We start from the raw sequence: 15,205 nt of genomic DNA on the forward strand, positions 1-15,205 counted from the left end.
ATCAAAGCCGGAGCCTAGATTTCAGTAGTGCCGGTGATTGCCCCGGCATAACACCGTGGATGACGGCACGCTTGAGGTCATCCAGTAGGGCTGGATAGGTGTTGGTTTCATAGATTTGGTCATTTATAGTGAGCTTTTCGATCTTCCTGAGCACGTCGGCGATGCCCAGGTCGGGCGTGCTCGCAATCATGATGTTCGAACCGGGCCGGAGTCTCATGATGAAGTCTTGTTCCTTGATCTTTCCTCCGCTGGCCGCGACGAGGGCTTGCGTTGCCTGGTCGACACGGATTTCGCTGATTTTTATACCTCCCTTGGGACGGTAGATGATCTTGATATCATCCTTCGGCAGCGGCGGCGGACGTGGCCTTATTTGCCGCTGCGCTCCCGCCAGATGTTTTGATATAGAGCGCGTCACACCATTCGCGTGCGCCACTGCTCTGCCAGCTGCGGCTTTCGGCGCTATCTTGTTTCTTTCCAGGGCTCACCTGGCTGCAAAATGACGTCGCTATGCGGCACAGCTACTGAGAGCATTGTTTGTTAGAACTGTCGAGGACTGCTAAATAATCTGGATGATGTATATGAAATCCTCGCCGAGCACCAACCAAACATACTTTGTCTGCAAGAAACCCACTTAAAACCAGCAGACACAAGTTTCTTGAAGCAGTATCTTGTGTTCAGGAAAAATAGGCAAGGCAGCACTTGCCCCTCTGGCGGCGTTGCCATTGTAACTCAAAAATCAATCCCATGCCGAAGCATCTTAATACAGACTTAGAGGCAGTGGCAATATCAACCTTAATTTTTGATAAAATACATACAACATGTATTCAGGTAGAACGAAAGGAAGAAGATGGTTTGCACGGTATAAGAAAGAAGAACTGAACAAGGGTAAATAGGGTACGCCTCAGGTCGCAGATGAGCCAACGTTTCGACAAGTGGACTTGTCTTCGTTGCCCAGACGAAGACAAGTCCACTTGTTGAAACATTGGCTCATCTGCGACCTGAGGTGTACCCTATTTAACCTTGTTCAGTTCTTTTTTATACAGCATGTATGTATGTAACATGTATGTATCAACCTCTTGGCCACAACAAATTGCCGGGCACGTCTTCTCACGTTTGCCCTCGAGAATTCCTACCTGCCTCCAGACGTTCTCCGTCTATTCGGAGGACTCATGCCATCGGAAGGCCATGCCATGCGAATGTGCCGCATGTTATGCTCTGTAACCTGGAGGCAAGTGAGGTTCTATACCGAGTGCCTGAACATCGTGTGTAGAAGCAACGTCCCTCCTGAACTAGGGAATAGAAGATTCTGTCTTGACCTGCGTGTAGCCTCGCAAACGATGGAGTTCTTGTGGCGACAGATTGTTCCTTCACTACCTCGCAGAAGAGGGTATCCTGCCAGACATCAACAAAATGTGATAGTGTTGGGGAACGCAAGTGTCCCCCCGAAGGCGGAAAGCCTGCTCATGCTGGGCCCAAAGTACTGTGAGCATCCCCGACTTGACAAGACGCAACTCCTTTCTCTTGTTAGGACTGCTTCGAAAAGAGCAAGGACGGATGAAGCTGCTAGATGCTTAAAGGAAGGAGTGGAATACCTCCCCAAGGAAGTGAAGAAAGGAAGCCACCGCTGTCTCATTGCTGCAGTATCGGCCCTCAAAGACGCGGGCGGCAAGCTCCTACAGTCGGTCAAGGAGGGCGGTTTTGTAGTCGTGGCTAAACACGTTTACAAGGAGGAGGCTCAAGCCGCTGTCCTAGCCAACATCAAGGAAATGAAATCAGTAAAACCATCAAAAGTGCAGGAGCAGGCAGTGCAGCTTTGTGGATGAGCTGGGCTATCAAGACTAGCCTCTTCTGTCAAGACATCCAAGGCATCTAGCCTTACCATCTTCTTCAATGCCAAGATGCACAAAGAAGGCTGTCCTTTCCGTGTCATTGTCTCCGAACGAGGGACTTGGCAGCGCGAGGCAGTGGTGTTCCTGCAGAAGTGCCTGTCGCATCTGGACGTTGAAGACCCTTTCCTCATCAGAAAGCCTGAATCAGTGTCTGAGTTCCTACAAAGTGAATGTCTAGCCCATGTCAGCGCTTTTTCGGTAGATGTTAAGGACTTGTACTATTCCCTACCGCAAAGAGCAGTGATCTCCGAAATTAGTGATTGCATTGATAGTCATGGTGTCACAAAGTTCCCGAATTCCTGTGGTATGAATGTTGCCGTGTTTCTAGATATTGCTTAGCATTTATTTACAGTCCACGTTCGCTAGTGTGGATAGCAGGCTTTTCATCCAAAAACAAGGGGTTTGCATTGGACCCAGCCTCGCTCCAGTTCTTAGCGACCTGTTTTTAGCCTCGTGCGATAGACGACTTCAAGCCAAGCTTGACCATGACACTGTTGTTAAAGTTATGCGTTATGTTGACGATTTTTTAGTTCTTTAGGTATGAAATGGGATGTCATAGGGCTTAGTGAGGTTAGGAGGCCGAATTGAAGGATGGGCATGTACTGTGTTATCGAGGTTTACCGGAGAGGCGAGAACTAGGAGTAGGTTTCCTTGTCAATAAGTACATAGCGGATAATATAGATGAATATTACAGTGTTAATGAGAGGGTGGCAGGCATCGTAATTAGGCTTAATAAGCGGTATAAACTGAAGGTTGTACAGGCCTATGCACCCACATGTAGTTATGATGACCAGGCAGTTGAAAGCTTCTACGAAGATGTAGAATCGGCAATGCGAAAAATAAAGACACAGTATACTGTACTAATGGGCGACTTCAATGCCAAGGTAGGGAGAAAGCAGGCAGGAGACCAGGCAGTAGGGGACTATGGCATTGGCTCTAGAAATAGCAGGGGGGAGTTACTAGTTGAGTTTGCAGAATACCTTCTTCAGCAAACAGAAGAACCGGAAATGAACATGGAAAAGTCCTAACGGGGAGACTGCAAATGAAATTGACCTCGTACTGTTTTCAACCTCCGCCATTATTCAAGATGTAGAGGTAATCAGGAAAATGCAATGGAGTGATCACAGGATGGTGAGGTCCCGAATTAGCCTAAATCTGAAGAAGGAGCACGACAGATTAGTAAGAAAGAAACCCATAAACGAATTAGCGGTGAGGGGAAGGGCAGAAGAGTTCAGGATCTCGCTACAGAATAGATATTCAGCTCTAACCGAGGATGACGACATTACTCTAGAAGCAATGGATAATTTCAAAGATATCATTACTGAGTGCGCTGTAGAAGTAGGCGGTAGGATAGTTAGAGAGGATACCGGTAAGCTGTCTAAGGAGACGAAAGATTTGATTAAGAAACGCCAGAGTATGAAAGCTTCCAATCCAACAGACCAGATAGAATTGGCAGATATGTCAAAGCTAATCAATAAGCGCAAAGTGGCCAATGTAAGGATGTATAACATGGAGAAAATTGAGCATGCTGTAAAGACTGGGGGAAGCCTTAAAGCCGTGAAGAAGAAATTGGGCATAGGCAAAAATCAGATGTATGCGCTAAGGGACAAAGCGGGCAACGTCATCACGAATATGGACAATAGTCAAAGTAGCCGAGGAGTTCTATACTGATCTCTACAGTAGCCAAAGTAGTCAGGACCGTAATGAGATTGGCGGTAGGGAAAAACAGTCAGACATTCCACCAGTGACGAAGGACGAGGTCAAGAAAGCATTAGAAACTAAGAAAATGGGGAAGTCAGCTGGAGAGGATCAGATAACTACAGATTTGTTAAAGGGCGGGGGGGATATCGTGCTAGAAAAACTGGCCACCCTGTATACGCAGTGCCTGGTGTCATCGACGGTACCGAAACCATGGAAGAATGCAAACATTATCATCATTCATACGCAAGGGGACTCTAAGGACCTTAAAAATTACAGACCAATCAGCTTACGGTCTGTTACATATAAGGTATTCACTAAGGTAATCGCTAATAGAATCAGGACAACCTTAGACTGCAATCAAGCAAAGGATCAAGCAGGTTTTCGGAAACGGTACTCTACTATCGATCATATCCATACCATCAACCAGGTGATAGAAAAATGCTCGGAATATAACCAGCCCTTATACATAGCATTCATTGATTACGAAAAAGCATTTGACTCAGTTGAAACCTCGGCGATGGTGCAGGCATTGCGAAATGAGGGGGCAGACGAGCCGTACGGGAAAGTGCTTGAAGATATATATATAGTGGCTGCACAGCAACCATAGTTTTGCATAAAGAAAGTAACAAAATTTCTATAAAGAAAGGTGTTAGGCAAGGAGACACGATCTCCCCAGTACTATTCACAGCTTGCTTAGAGGAAGTATTCAGAGACTTGGAATGGGAGCAGTTAGGAATAAGGGTAGATGGCGAATACCTCAGTAATTTGCGATTTGCTGATGACATTGCCTTGCTAAGTAACTCGGGGGATGAACTGCAAATAATGATTGATGACCTAGGCAGTAAAAGCAGAAACGTAGGCTTAAAAAATCAATATGCAGAAGACCAAGGTAATGTTCAACAGCCTTGGGAAGGAACAGCAGTTTACATTAGGTAGCGAAGTACTGGAAGTAGTAGGCGAATATGTCTACTTAGGACAGGTAGTAACGGCAGATCCGGACCATGAAAAGGAAATAACAAGAAGAATAAGATTGGGATGGAGCGCAGTTGGCAAGCACTCGCAGATTATGACTACCAGCTGACCGGTATCGCTCAAGAGGAAAGTATACAACAGTTGCATCTTACCTGTACTCACCTATGGGGCTGAAACGTGGAGGCTAACCAAGAGGGTTCTACTTAAGTTGAGGACAACCCAGAGGGCTATGGAACGAAACATGGTAGGGGTAACATTAAGAGATAGGAAGCGTGCAGAGTGGGTCAGAGAAATAACTCAAGTTACCGACATTCTAGTGAAAATTAAGAAGAAATGGACATGGGCAGGACATGTAGTGCGAAGAGAGGATAACTGATGGTCGCTTAGGGTAACAAACTGGATTCCAAGGGAAGGAAAGCGTAGCAGGGGGAGGCAGAAAGTTAAGTGGGTGGATGAGGTTAAGAAGTTTGCAGGGGTCAAGTGGATGCAACTAGCACAGAACCGGGTTAATTGGAGAAATATGGGAGAGGCCTCCACCCTGCAGTGGGTATAGTCAAGCTGATGATGATGATGATGAAATGCTTCCTTGTTATCTATGAAGGCTATATATATATATATATAGAGAGAGAGAGAGAGAGGTTGGTTATGTACTTTACGTTTCTTTGTTTAGTGCCAATTTAACATCTGCCACTTGATTGATGAAGTGAACATAGTCTATCACTGAATAGCTGTTACTTTTACTAAAGTCAACCTGGTTCTTTGGTTGATTAAAGTCTAAAGTTTCTCTAATTCAGTTCATAGTTACCTCATTAAGTACCTTGCAAATAGATAACCAGTCTAATTTTTAAAGTCCTTGATGTCTGTCCCCTTTTTTATTGATCGAAATAATGTCTGCATTCTTTCAATATTCTAGTAGGATTGAGGTCATAAGGCATCATTATTTCAATGCCATCCTTCATATATCCACAATTTTATATGCACCCTCACCATCTACTTCCTCCCTCTGCTAGCTTTGTGAGGCCTTCTTTGCTTTCTGTTTTGTTACTGACTGGATATCCAATCCCTCTTCAAGGAATCAATATGATATGGGGGAAAGTTCACTAAAAGGCTTGTAGATCTTACAGCACATTGCTAAATGGCTAAAATAGTTTGTCTTCTGCTTGATTTTCTTCTGTTCATAGCACAGCTTACAGTTGTTGTGTTCTGCACAGGAATCTTACACCTTTTCTGTTGGCTAAGCCATAATGGCATAGTATATACCATATTTACTCGGGTAATGAACCCACCTTTCTTCAAGAAAAATTAATGGCAGTTTGGGGGTAGGGTTCATTATGCGGGAAAAAACAATTTTTGTTTTTGCGAGAGTCGTCCACCCTCCCACTTATCAGTTACCGATGAAAGCGCGCGGTCAGCCGCTATCATGACATCTCTATTTTTTGCTTCAAAAGGCGTTTGCTGCTTCACGAGTTCCAGTGATATTGTGGCAGTGGACAGCGCCCACCGAGCCCAATCGCGGCATGTACTCAGAACCAGCACGCTTGTGCACCCGGACTGAGTAGCTGCTAGCTTACCAGTCAAGGGCCCACTCTTCCAAGTTCGTCCCCTCCTTCCATCCTCACTGCAAGAGCTTACTTCAAAAGATACATCTGCACTGGGTTGGTATCGTTACGCAGCATCTTGGCAAGCTGCCAAGAAATGCGCTGTGGGTTGCGATGCAATGGCGCGAAATGAAGAGACGCACTACGACTTTTTTTAATTCTCAGCGGCAAAAGTAGGGGGTGGGTTCATTACATGAGTAAATACGGTATATGCCCACCCTTTCGCACTATACATGCTTCATCAGTTGGTATAGCCAAACCCTGTCGCTTTCCATTTAATGCTCACTGTTCCTCAAACAGCAACGCTAGGTTAGCCTCACTGGATAGGATTCCCGTGCTGTTTCCAATGGCGGCCTGCCTGAATCAAAAGATTCTTAGCATTTTCTGCTGTGGCACAGGTGTGACGGCTGCCTTGGTCAACTGCTCCACACGTCTGGAAGTTACGTGCTGCATTCATATAGGAAGCGGTGGCTAAGTATTTTTTGCATGGGAGTGACGTGCATGTACAGTCCTTGCCGAAGCTATACAGCCTGAGGACTTTGCTTTTAAGCCCTGTAACAGTGCTCCTGTAAGCTTGTCTGAAGTTTAAGCTCGAGAAGGGGTATGACAAGATTTCTTGTCTTTGGCGAAATTGCTAACACTATAAACAGGCAATGAACCCAATTGCAGGTCTTAGCAAACCCATTAAGCTGTATATTTCTGACAAAGACTATAACATCTTGATGTATGCCCACGCTACTTCCTTTTTAACATGGAAAGCCGAGCTAGTTCATATGACATTATGTGGAAAGAGCCCGTAACACAGCAGACAAGAAAGAAGACGAGACAAGCGCTGATTATTGACTGAGCTTATTCGAGAAAACACACATACATATACAGAATGTTCAAAACGTCTTTGACATGGTGACTTCATGTAGAAGACGTTTTTAAATTTTTCAGGGACTGTGGAAAAGGCCTTAAATACCTCTACGAAACGATGTCTGAAAGTAAATTGCAATCTTTAGATTTAAGGCTGATTCTGAGGCATGTGTGCTGGGCCTTTCTGCCAAGGTGAACCGAACCTTTGATGAATTTTAACTCTGAGCATTGCAAGCTCATGAAGTGGGGTATAGCAGTGTCATGTATTGGTTCGGCGATGTTCAAGTCCTACGAAGAAGCCATCGAGTATAGTTTCCAAGAGCAGGTTAACAGACTAAAGCCAGCTGGCTTCCCTAATGATGTCATCCTGATAGCGTGTAACTAGATCCTTAAAAAAGAAAAGTTGAGAACAAAAAACTGAAGAAGTTTGCGCCAGTGCCATACACTTATCGTATATCGCATCACCTAAAACATGTAGGACACAGGTTTGAGGTAGAAGTAGTGTTTTTTGCGCCCATCAAGCTGGGTAGCATTTGTGCAAAGGTTGACAGAGAATTACGAGATCATGTATTACCAAGCGTATGCCTTTTCTTCCATAGATGTTGTTTATGATTCGGGAGCCTTCGGTTTTTATTTTCTGAGAATTCGGCTGACTTTTTTCGATGTTTATTTGAAATCACAACTTCCTTTTTTTTTATTACATCTGAAGAAATATTGTTGTTGTTTTTTTTCGGTGCTGTAAGAAGCATACAGGTACAGTTAAAAGTGATGTAGTGTTCATTTTGGCTTTCTTTTCTTGCATGTTGTTTTATGCACTTTTCTTTAATGTACAGTTGGTCATATATACAGCTAGGCTCCTGGATGAAAATGCTATTGCTATGATGAAAATTAACATCATGACAAAACGCATATGTAAAACATAAATTCACACTTTAGGCAAAGGAGTAACTGAAATATTATTTATCACAATCAAGTTTTAGCTTAAACCAAATCCCTTAAAAAACAAATGGGCTTCTCTCGGCTTGTGTCTGACAAGTGTCAAGTGGCAAGAAACTGGCGGGCCTTGGTCTTCGCGATTTCCTGCAAGCACTTACGCTGCAAATGCTCTGGTCTGTCCTTCGCCCCTTGAAATGGCTGCCTTGCCGTAGGCACCGTTCTCAGACGCTTGACATGTTTATGAGGGTTGGGAAGCATGGCTGCCATTCTTTTCTCATTCGTGAAGCCATGAACAATGCCTCAAAACCATCAACCGCTATACTTAAACCAACGATGCCACTGTCTCACATTATGTCCTTGGATTGAACACTTGTAATTTTCTCCCGTCATCTTGAGTTCGCGGTGTGGATGAAAAGGTACTGACCTTTTTCGGTCTAAACCGAACCTTTTAAAATGCCCAACCTCTATTTATGATGTACCTTTCAGGTGTGGGAAAAACTACATCGGAGGAAACAGGTTGATGCCTGAACATACAGCTACACGAACATAACAATTCCTTGGGTAAAGATCCGTCCTCAAACTTGGTACTGCACCTTAAATAATGCCTCCATAAGCCTCCTTGCACACCCCTGTTTGACAAAGCTTTGGTTCTGTACAGTGCAAAAAGGTTAAATTGACAAGGGAAATGAAGGCCTATCTCATCCATAAGAAATGCGACACGTGCGTCAGCACTCCATCTGTTAATATCCATCAGCGTGAAATCCCATATCTTGATGACCCTGAATGATTTTCAGTGTTGGGTTTTATCTATAGAGAAATTCACGGAGACAAAAGTAGCAACGTACACTTCGGTTGAATGTGAGCAAAAGACTGATGCTTATTGCAATGCGAATGCATGAGAAAATTTCTGTATGTCCATAGTTGCCAGCAGGCACATTTAAACCCGCATAGTTCAGATTTCCTGCAATCTATGAACATGCACGCCTGGTTGCAGGACCATTCTGTATATTTATATGTGCTTTCTTGAATAAACTCAGTTGGTAGTCATCACTCGTCCCGTCTTCTTTCGTGTCTGCTGTGTTTCACGCTGTTTCCACATAATACTTCCTTTTTCTACATTACTGACCATGGTTTCTATTATAGTTGCACTACATGGAGGCTTGGCAGCATGCAAAACAGCTACCCAGTCTTATTTTTGTTGTTTACTGATCTTTGGTGTGCTGTCTTGTGCAGGTGAAGACTCCCTAATTGATCGTGGTGCTGTAGACAAGGCAACACCCATGATGATTGCCGCTCAAAAGGATCATCGAGAGTGTGTGGAATTGCTTCTTCGCCACGGTGCTGACCCGAACCGGACCACAAGTGACAACGTCACTGGACTGCACCTCGCTGTCCAGTCCAACGCTCTTCCGTATGTGTTTCGGGCCTCTTTGATATTGCACTGAATGGTAAAGTTTCTTTGGTCTTGCAAAGAAGTTTCCTGCATGTGACAGTCTAGTTGTAATGACGTAGTGACAGTCATGGTGGTGCGCTGTTGTAATTTCAAGGAGGGTAACCGAAGCATATTAATCTACTACCAGAAGGAAGCCTTCTGTCGTTAGGTGAGAGTCTCATCTATGGTGTCACAAGGTAATAGAAGAATTAACAAACTGCAATTAACTTTAAGACTTCGAAACTGTCACTCCTGATAGCGTTGCCTATGCTGTGGCTACATGCTTGTTGGCATTGTTACGTTTCGAACTTCCCGAGTAACGAGACTGTGCACGTGTTGAAATGGGCATCCGCTATTCTAAGAAGACTGCACGCGACCAACTTGGAGTTAGCGGACCAGAACCACCTAGGACGCAATGACGTGGTGTCGCATGTCGGCAGCGACGGCGGCAGTTGCCCCAGTTTGTGTCCGGAGGACTGGGCACAGAGGCGCTAACGAATTCGCCGAAGAGCGGGCGCGCCTGTGTTTAGAAACAGAGCACCGCGGCGCCTGCGTGTTAGCACCGAGGAGAGAGAGCGGAGCATCTCCCCCCTAGTGGAGAAGAGCGGTCACCGCATTCCTTTCCAGTGGAGTGCTCCCGCGTGAGGGGTCCGCATGGGTGGCGCGCGGTTCCGACCTTGGACAGCCAGCAAGCCTCCTTGGTACCCCCATGCCTGTCTTCCCCCGGCGGAATCGCTATCGTGCTGCGCGAGTGGAAAGAGTGCGCTGGGAGGACGTTTCTGGTGGGCGGTTCCCGAAATGTGTGCATGTCAGGAACTCGAATGTGATTGGACTTTGACCAAATAGAAAAATTTCCTAACTAGGTACTTGAGGACAAGAAAATTGCTAAAACAAGAGCACAAGTGCTCTCGGGTGTGTACCTTCTCATATGTTCACCATGTAAATAAACCTTCGTTAAGTTCTCTCTAACTCTCGGCCAGTCTCCGCTTGGGCGACCACCGCCCAAAGTTCAAGTGCCTGCAGCCCGACGTCTAACTCGGCTTTTCGCTACCCGTTGGTCCGCTACTGGAGCAGACACAACGCAACAGCTGGTTGGCAGCGTCTGGATGGACTCCGCTGGAATCATGGTTGCAAGGTTCAGTGAGTGCTTGGCTTTTCTTCACTGATGTTTTACCAGGCTTTGTAGTAAGTAAGTTTACAAAGGTGGTGGGAATTGTTTATCGTTAGCACGGGACTTGAAAGTATGTGACGATAAGAGATTTCTGAAAGAAAGAAATTTCAGCACTCGGGATAACCATGAATTTGAAAGTGTTGAAAAAGCCGCTTTTACTGGCTTTTTCAACGTTTTTAAAGAAATTGCAGGATTCGGGATAACCATCAATTTGAAAGTGTTGAAAAAGCCGCTTTTACTGGAGTTGGCCGAAAGTCTGGGTTTGGTTCTTCAGGACCAAACGAGAAAGCCGGATATCATTGAGGCTATTGAGGCACTTGAGGCAGACGACGATGAGCTCTCGGAATGCTTGGAGCTGATTGCTGAGAGAGAGAAATCAAAGAGGGAAGCAGAAGAAAAAAATGAGAAACCCATGGCTGAAGAGAGTAAGCGCTTAGAGCAGGAACTTGAGCTGAAGCGTCTCTAACTGCAGGTGCTAAACAGATCTGACCAACTCTTGCATCAGAAGGGACTAGTGTTCGGATAAGGGGCTGTTTACACGTTGACTCGCTCGAAAGCACGAAAGCTGGCTGCTAAATCCATCACACTGGAAGCGTCAGGTGACGTTGACGCGACAGAGAGTGAGCCGTTAGACACGACAGAGGCAGCCCACGTGCCGACTAGCGAGGAAGTGAACATCCGAGACATGCCAGAAAGTAGCGAGGATTGCATTGAGCTTAAAGAGGCCTGCGGTGAGCTTCTCATAACACCGGCATCTGACAGCTTGTAGAGATTGCTGGGGGTGGACCGATCGTCTCTGATAGCCGAGCAAAGAGCAGATTCCACATTGCAGAATCTTAAGCACATGAAGAGTGAAGGTATCGTGAAGAAAACGTGATATTTCTAGAAAGGTACAGGGTACTTTATCGAAAGTATCTTAATCACAAAGAAGTGCAGTTCGACCAATTGGTCGTACCAAAACGCTACCGCGGTGATCTTTTGCACTTGGTTCACAGGAGCTCGTGGTCGGGTCATTTAGGGCTCAAGAAAACAAAGAATTGTTTGCTGCAGGAATATTGGTGGCCGGGATGTTTTCGGGAGGCGGAAAATTTTGTAAAGACCTGCGACACATGTCAACGGGTGGGCAAACCCGGAGATAAGGCGAGAGCCCCAATGAAGCTAGTGCCTGTGATCACGGAGCCATTTCGACGACTCGTGATCGACACTGTTGGTCCCCTTCCAAAAACTAAGACTGGTTACAGCCACATTTTGATAGTAATCTGTCCTGCCAAATTTCCCGAGGCAGTGGCACTGAAAAAGTTAAGCTCAGTGGAAATTGTGAACGCACTCATGTCCATTTTCGCGCGGGTTGGGTTTCCCGCTGAAATACAGTCAGATCAGGGGACTGTTTTTACCAGCTCACTGACTACAACTTTTCTGGAGAGATGTGGGATTAAATTAATCCATAGTTCAGTGTACCACCCGCAGTCCAACCCAGTAGAAAAGATGCACTCGGTAATGAAGCATGTACTGAGGGCACTGTGCTTTGATCGCAAAGCCGACTGGGGTGCCTGTTTGCCCGCAACAATGTTTGCGCTGAGAACCGTACCTCACCCTACGGTGGTCGAATATGTGCTCGCGCTGCTTGAAAGGTTGCACAAGGGACAGGAGCTCGCGGGATGCGAAATGAATAAAGCGCAGATGAGGGCCAAACACTACTATGACCGAACAGCGACATCACGCTGTTTCGAAGTGGGAGATGCGGTAATGGGGTTACGACCTTCCCAGAAAAATAAATTGGAACTTCAATGGGAGGGTCCAGCGGAAGTAAATCAGAGGCTGTCCGACACAAACTATCTAATTAGCCTGCCCAGAAAGCGAAAGGTACTGCAGATATATCACAGTAATCTGCTGAAAGCGTACAGGGAAAGGGAAATGATAGTTAAAATGGCATTGAACCTCCCCGAGGAAACATCACTGGATTTCCCGGACCTAAGCGCAGGGGAAAATGAGGACTGCAGTGACAACACTGACCAAGCCATTAAGGCCATGGTCAAGGCTGCTGAAGTCGATGCTGATCAAAGCAGAGATCTAGCAACGCTATTGCCCGAATACAAAGATCGGTTTCCGGAGAAGCCGGGCCGGACAACTGCCATAGTTCACGACATCGAGCTTAATTCCTCTCAGCCTATCCGTTCGAAAGCTTACAAGGTGTCACCCAGACAGCGAGAACTTATGGAGACCGAAATTAAGCGAATGATAGAGCTCGACATCGTTGCGGCTTGTGAGAGCAACTATACGACACCTCTTATTTTGGTTGAAGTCCCTGGAAAGGAACCGCGTCCCTGCATTGATTACAGGAGGCTCAATCTCATAACCAAAGACCAGACCTACCCAATACCCAATATCGAGGAACAGATTGAGAAAGTTAGCAGTGCTGAGTACGTATCTACAATCGACCTCATTCAGGGCTATTGGCAGGTGCCCCTGACCGAACAGGCAAGTAGATATGCGGCGTTCATTTCACCTGTGGGAACATTCCACCCTAAGGTATTAAGCTTTGGCTTAAAGAATGCCCCTTACTGCTTCTCAGCCCTCATGGATAGGGTTTTGCGGGGACTGGAGGATTTCACCTTACCATATTTGGATGACGTGGCACTGTTTTCTAGGTCATGGCCCGAGCATGTCACGCACCTACAAGCGGTTCTTAGCCGTTTCCGTGACGCGGGTTTGACAGTGAAAGCTGCGAAGTGCTAACTTGGGCGGGCCGAAGTAACCTACCTGGGTCACACAGTTGGACAAGGCCACCGCCGGCCATCAGATGTAAAAGTAGCTGCTATCCGCGATTTCCCGCAGCCGCGTACTAAACGGATGTGCACTCGTTTTTGGGAGTAGCGGGTTACTACCAGCACTGCATTCCCCGTTATTCAGAGCTTCCCAGTCCTCTTACTGATACATTGAGAAAAACAGAACCGCAGATCTTTCAATGGGATGAAAAGAAAGAAAAAGCTTTCTTTGCCTTGAAACAAGCGCTAACGAGTAAACCTGTGCTGCAGGCACCTGACTACTCGAAGCCATTTATTGTACAGTGTGATGCAAGTGACCGCGGCTTGGGCGTGGTATTATGCCAGAGAGGTGACGCAGGTGAAGAGCATCCAGTACTGATGCTAGCCGTAAGCTAACTCTACGGGAGGAAGCGTATATTGCTTCGGAAAAGGAGTGCACATGTCTTGTGTGGGCAGTGCAGAAACTTGCCTGCTACCTCGCCGGCTCGAAGTTCATCATTGAGACAGACCATTGTTCTCTCACGTGGTTGCAGACTATGTCCCCCAAAAACGGCCAACTGCTTAACTGGAGCCTCGCGTTGCAGCAATACTCTTTTGACGTTCTCTACAAAAAGGGTAAGCTAAAGCTAAACGGCAGTGCTATTAATAGCATGGGTGAGTCTGACTTGGGTATGCTTTTTTCCTGGCATAGGTTTACATTATTACCATTTTTATTTTAATCTTGAACATTGTGTTTGTGCGAATGAATAATGTTCTGGTTGTTTCAAGTGCTGAAGTAGTAGTAAAAGGATTAAAATAATATTGGTATGAAAGCCTGGTGGATCTCGTGGAGAGAGTCCTGGCGCTTGCCGTCTTTGCGGCTGTGATTTTCGTGTTGTTCAAACTGATGCTGTCTTTCCTGTGAATGAGCTGGTCTGCAGAGAGCAGGAAGCCCTCCATAGTCTTGACAAGGAGCAACAAGGAGCTGCAAAGACCGCCGGAGGCAGGAGAGCATTAGCAACAGTGAACCCAACCAGAACGACATTGTGTATCCCTCTGGACAATGGTTGTGGACCTTTGTGCATCGGGATCTTCAACCGCCACTGGAGAAGCTGTTACGTTGCGAACTTCCCGAGTAATGAGACGGTGCACGTGTTGAAATGGGCGTCCGTTTTTCTAAGACTGCACGCGACCACCTCGCAGTTCGCGGACCAGAACCACCCAGGACGCAATGACGTGGTGTCGCATGTCGGCAGCGACGGCGGCAGTTGCCTCAGTTTGTGTCCGGAGGACTGTGCACAGAGGCGCTAACGAATTCGCCAAAGAGCGGGCACGCCTGTGTTTGGAAACAGAGCGCCGCGGCGCCTGCGTGTTAGCACCGAGGAGAGAGAGCGGGTCATCTCCCCCCCCATGGAGAAGAGCGATCACCGCATTCCTTTCCCGCGGAGTGCTCCCGCGCGAGGGGCCCGCGTGAGTGGCACGCGGTTCTGACCTTGGACAGCCAGCAAGCCTCCTTAGGACCCCCATGCCTGTCTTCCCCCGGCGGAATCGCTATCGTGTTGCACGAGTGGAAAGAGTGCGCTGGGAGGACGTTTCTGGTGGGAGGTTCCCGAAATGTGTGCATGTCAGGAACTCGAATGTGATTGGACTTTGACCAAATAGAAAAATTCCCTAACTAGGTACTTGGGGACAAGAAAGTTAAAAACGAGAGCACGAGTGCTCTCGGGTGTGTATCTTCTCATATGTTCACCATGTAAATAAACCTTCGTTAAGTTCTCTATAACTCTCGGCCAGTCTCCGCTTGGGCGACCACTGCCCAATGTTCAAGTGCCTGCAGCCTGACGTCTGACTCGGCTTTTCGTTACCTGTTGGTCCGCTACTAGAGCAGACACAACGCAACAGCA

At 46.5% G+C, this 15,205-nt stretch overlaps 1 protein-coding gene and 1 pseudogene across 3 annotated transcripts in view; both read left to right on the forward strand.

Moving 5' to 3' along the window:
* LOC146175373 (dynein axonemal heavy chain 12-like) overlaps positions 1-15,205 on the forward strand; it is a 57,522-nt gene that overhangs the window by 25,255 nt on the left and 17,062 nt on the right. For all 3 annotated transcript variants that reach the window (XR_014701379.1, XM_084581707.1, XM_084581708.1), the window contains one exon: positions 9,188-9,365. Coding sequence is in view for 2 of the 3 variants with exons in the window: in XM_084581707.1 (XP_084437833.1) it covers positions 9,188-9,365 (178 nt within the window). In the remaining variant the exon portion in view is untranslated. The remainder of the gene's footprint in view (positions 1-9,187; positions 9,366-15,205) is intronic.
* LOC146175374 (uncharacterized) lies at positions 1,068-2,427 on the forward strand (annotated as a pseudogene).

Source organism: Amblyomma maculatum, chromosome 10, assembly GCF_055883805.1.
Source record: "Amblyomma maculatum isolate TAMU_Amacu chromosome 10, ASM5588380v1, whole genome shotgun sequence".
NCBI classification, from domain to species: Eukaryota; Metazoa; Arthropoda; class Arachnida; order Ixodida; family Ixodidae; genus Amblyomma; species Amblyomma maculatum.